Below are 4,802 nucleotides of genomic sequence, written 5' to 3'. Positions count from 1 at the left end.
AAATTATTCCAAGTATGCATGACCCACACGAGGGATCTGGGTTGTGGTGTTGGAGGCACTGAGTGATAGATAATTGAACCATTTGTTTGGCCTCTTCTTGAGGCATTTGGCACTTATTAAAAAAATATAATTGAACTTTCTAGAGAGAATAAGTACTTCCCTGCTTCTAAGTGCTTTCTTTTCAGATACCGTGAGGACTGGTCAGCACCAGCTGGCATAGGCACCGCAGGCCGGGCTCTGCATTCACGGCACCAGGCATTTCTGCAAGCAGAGCTCACGGCTGGGTCCGGATGGGAGCGGTCCCAGCGAGGAAGGCTGACGTCGTCGAGGGACCTGAGAGGAACGCAAGTGATTGTCAGCTTAGGAACACTGCCTTGTCTCCACCCAGCTGGCCCACTGCCTCCCGTCTCATTAGGTGTCTCCCAGCCGCCATGTCAGAGTACGTGCTCCTAACCGGCAGTGTGTGGTCACAGGTGACGCGCTCGGCCTAGCAGCAGCCACGGAGGCTCGCCAGCAGAGACCCCACACGGGGCCACTTTTGACTATGTGTCTGCACCCCGCTTCCCGAGCACCCTCTTCAGGGCCTCCTTGACATCTCTGTTCCTCAGCGTGTAGATGAGGGGGTTCACACTGGGGGTGACGATGGTGTAGAAAAGAGTCAGGAACTTCCCCTGGTCCTGGGAGGACGTGTTGGCCGGCTGGAGGTACATGTAGATGATGGTGCCGTAGAAGAGCGAGACCACGGTCAGGTGGGCGCTGCAGGTGTGCCAGGCTTTCTGCCTCCCGGCCGCAGACCGGATCCTGCGCACGGCGCGCGCGATGTGCCCGTAGGAGACGAGGATGAGGGTGAGTGGGGCCAGGATGACGAAGATGGCCAGCGCGAACGCCAGCGCCTCCAGGGCCATGGTGTCCACGCAGGCCATGCCGATCAGGGCCGGCATCTCGCAGAGAAAGTGGTCCACCCGCCGGCGCCCGCAGCGGGGCAGCATCAGGGTCTGCGGCGTCATGACGAGAGAATTGCCGAAGCCGCTCAGCCAGGCCAGGGCCGCCAGCTCCCGGCAGCGGCGCGGGCGCAGGAGGACGGCGTAGCGCAGGGGCTGGCACACGGCCGCGCGGCGGTCGTAGGCCATGACGGCCAGGAGGACGCACTCCACGCCGCCCAGCGCCAGGACGAAGAAGAGCTGCGCGGCGCAGCCCAGGGAGCTGATGGTCTTGTCGGGGCCGCGCAGGTTGTAGAGCATCTGCGGGACGGAGCCGGTGGTGAAGCTCAGGTCCAGGAAGGAGAGGTTGGCCAGGAAGAAGTACATGGGGGTGCGCAGCCGGGGGTCCAGCGCCGACAGCGCGATGATGGTCACGTTGCCGAGAAGCGTCAGCAGGTAAAACGCGAGGACGACCACAAAGAGGACCAGCTCCAGGCGGGGACGGTCCGAGAAGCCCACCAGGACGAAGCCCTCAGGAGAACTTCCGTTGTCCCTCTCCATCACCTGGGACCACCGGCCACCTGCTGTGAGAAAGGCGAGCACCTGTGAACAGTGTGGCGATGCTCCCTCCACATGGAGGGCTGGTGAAATGCTGGGTGCCCACCCGCCAGTCAGCGTCGCTACTGCTGGGTCCGAGGGGTACAGTACCGGGGAGTGGAGTACAGTACCGGGGAGTGGAGTACAGTACCGGGGAGTGGAGTACAGTACCGGGGAGTGAGTACAGTACCGGGGAGTGGAGTACAGAACCGGGGAGTGAGTACAGTACCGGGGAGTGAGTACAGTACCGGGGAGTGGAGTACAGTACCGGGGAGTGAGTACAGTACCGGGGAGTGAGTACAGTACCGGGGACTGAGTACAGTACCGGGGACTGAGTACAGTACCGGGGCGTGAGTACAGTACCGGGGAGTGGAGTACAGTACCGGGGAGTGGAGTACAGTACCGGGGAGTGGAGTACAGTACCGGGGAGTGAGTACAGTACCGGGGAGTGGAGTACAGTACCGGGGACTGAGTACAGTACCGGGGACTGAGTACAGTACCGGGGAGTGGAGTACAGTACCGGGGAGTGAGTACAGTACCGGGGAGTTCTTCGGGCTCCTGGCTGATTGCTCACCAACCCTTTGCATCGTTCTTTTAAATATTTCAGAGAGGGAGATAGAAACATCAGTGATGAGAGAGAACCATTAATTGGCTGCCTCCTGCATGCCCCCTACTGGGGATCCAGCCCACAACCCAGGCATGTGCCTGTGACTGGCATCGAACCCAGGACCCTTCAGTCCACAGACTGATGCTCTATCCACTGAGCCAAACCAGCTAGGGCTGCATCATTCTTTTCAGATTGCCAGAAATGAACACTCCAAATTGTCTACTTTTTCTTTTGTCTTTTTAATGAGGAAGCACCAAATCTTCTAGTCACATGTAACCCATGGATAGGACGGGTGGCTTGTGTCTCTGCGTCAGAGAACCCAGCTTGCTGTTGGCTGAAATCTCATTCTAAACAACATCTCATCAACACTGGAGACACCAGAGTCATATCCAGCTCCAGGGTAAAAGTGACCCAGGGAATCCTAGAAAGAAGGTGACCCCACCATGACCCTACCATGACCCTACCATGCCCCCTGCCCAGCCCTATCATAAACCTCTGATGAAATGATGTTTTAAATCCTCATGGTGCATTTTAACCCTGGGGTTGGGTGACTTTTCTGAAGTGGAGAACACTTTCCTATAAAGACAAAAAAGAAAGAAGTAAAACTATTGCCAGAACTCAATCCCAATGGAACTAACAGTCAATGTTGTGTTAGGAGTCTTTCTCCCCTCGTGTTTACATTTATCCTCACAAAGAACTCCGCTTCCAGGAAAACTACATGGGTTATTTTATGCATGTGTCTCTTATGAACCCATAGAAATGAAAGATTTTTTTAGCCTTTGACACTTCATTTTTAATATATATATATTTTTTACTGATTTCATAGAGGAAGAGAGAGAAACATCAATGATGAGAGAGAATCATTGACCAGCTGCCTCCTGCATGCCCCCTACTGGGGATTGCACACCCCACACTGGGGATTGCACACCCCACACTGGGGATTGCACACCCCATACTGGGGATTGCACACCCCACACTGGGGATGGAGCCCGCAACCCGGGTATGTGGCCTGACTGGGTATCAAGCTGTGATCTCCTAGTTCATAGGTTGATGCTCAACCACTGAGCCATGCTGACCAGGCTCTTTATGACACTTCACACGTTTAATTACTGGGCAGTGTTTTTATGTCTTGGGGGAATTTGTTGTGTAATGTAAGTTATCCAGGGGCACAGTTTCATTCTGATAGTTTTGCATATTTTCCTAAGCAGTTACTAAGAAGTAATAGAGTTGCGACGCTTAGTAAAAGGGAATGTATTCCATCTCTCAGGTGATTAGGGCACAAAATAGGGTTCCACTGCTCTAGGAATGCTTCAGTAATTAAGCCAGGTTGTGGCATGTGTTCCCAACAAGAGTTCTAACAAGGCTTTGCACCTCAGAACGGACGCTTATCGGAAATTACAGGATTGTCCAAGTCCTCACTCCAGAGGCTGCAGCAGCGCCCCCCAGTGCAACGGACGCACGTGACACTCTCTCGGGGATGGGCCAGCCAGTGATTACATAACTGTTGGCCAACACTCGCAACGAAGCCAGCATCCAGCATTGCAGAGTGGAAATTATGTATACCAGTCTATGTTTAAGAAAAAACAAATATGTATATACAAACAGCCTGGAGGGCAGACACCACACTAATGACAGTGGATGTTTCTGGGGTAGGAAACTGAGTCAGGGACAGGGACTTTCTTTAGATCTGCACCATTTTATTTCTTTAAAAACGGCTGGAAGTGTGACCATAAGGAACAACTATTAATTCTGAAGAGTGGAGTATATGTACACCTTTCCTACTAGTCTTGTAAGTTTGCATATGCCTAAGATATCTAAAAATAGGAAAGAAAACATTACAGTATAAAGTACAAACCATTTCAATATTACATAACTAATGCTTATGGGCCTTGTGAAGTAGGCGGGAATGTTAACCAGTTGACGGGTTTTCCTCCTTTCATGCTCAAAGCAGCTCCAGGGGGTCCGCAGGGTCATTAGGCAACCCTCTCCCCCCAGAATAAGCCACCGAGGCCAGAGTAACCCAGAACCCTCCTCGTTGGAGTTCAAAGTCCAGTGTTAACACTGAACAGCCCAGCTGCTGAGAGCCCAATATTCAGCATCCTCTCTGGTGACACAGATCAGAATTAGTATTTTACTCTTAAGGTTTTTCCAGTTCTGTAGATTCCACTTACCCTTTATTTATTTATTTTTTTAAAAAATATATTTTATTGATTTTTTACAGAGAGGAAGGGAGAGAGATAGAGAGTCAGAAACATCGATGATTCTCTCTCATCGATGAGAGAGAATCATCAGTCAGCTGCCTCCTGCACATCCCCTACTGGGGATATGCCTGCAACCCAGGTACATGCCCTTGACCGGAATCGAACCTGGGACCTCTCAGTCCGTAGGCCGATGCTCTATCCACTGAGCCAAACCGGTTTCGGCACCCCACTTACCTTTTAAATCATGTTTTTGATAAGAACTCTATTGAGTTCAAAATCTCTCTCCAGCTTTCTCATAGAATGAGTGATATGTAATCACCATCTTTACTACTTGATCAAACCTACGTTAAAGGGCATGATATGTCTAATGGCCCACAATTCAGCTCTAGTCTATGGTTAAAACAACAACAAAAGCCAAAACCGGATGACTGGGTGGAGGCCTGAGTCCCATTTCTTCCAAAAGGATCATTAACTTAC

At 51.8% G+C, this 4,802-nt stretch overlaps 1 protein-coding gene across 1 annotated transcript; it reads right to left on the bottom strand.

Annotated features, from left to right (window-relative positions):
• Positions 1-542: 542 nt before the first annotated feature.
• LOC118673332 (putative olfactory receptor 2W6) lies at positions 543-1,487 on the bottom strand. Its single transcript, XM_036343960.1, has one exon. It carries the CDS (start codon positions 1,479-1,481, stop codon positions 543-545), a length of 939 nt encoding a protein of 312 aa, XP_036199853.1. The 5' UTR covers positions 1,482-1,487.
• Positions 1,488-4,802: the final 3,315 nt, after the last annotated feature.

Source organism: Myotis myotis, unplaced genomic scaffold, assembly GCF_014108235.1.
Source record: "Myotis myotis isolate mMyoMyo1 unplaced genomic scaffold, mMyoMyo1.p scaffold_m19_p_18, whole genome shotgun sequence".
NCBI lineage: Eukaryota > Metazoa > Chordata > Mammalia > Chiroptera > Vespertilionidae > Myotis > Myotis myotis.
The sequence above is the reverse complement of the archived record's forward strand: the minus strand, read 5'-3'. Positions and strand labels throughout refer to the sequence as shown.

Excerpts from the sequence above, each read along its gene's own strand:
- LOC118673332 (XM_036343960.1), bottom strand. The coding sequence starts at position 1,481 with ATGGAGAGGGACAACGGAAGTTCTCCTGAGGGCTTCGTCCTGGTGGGC.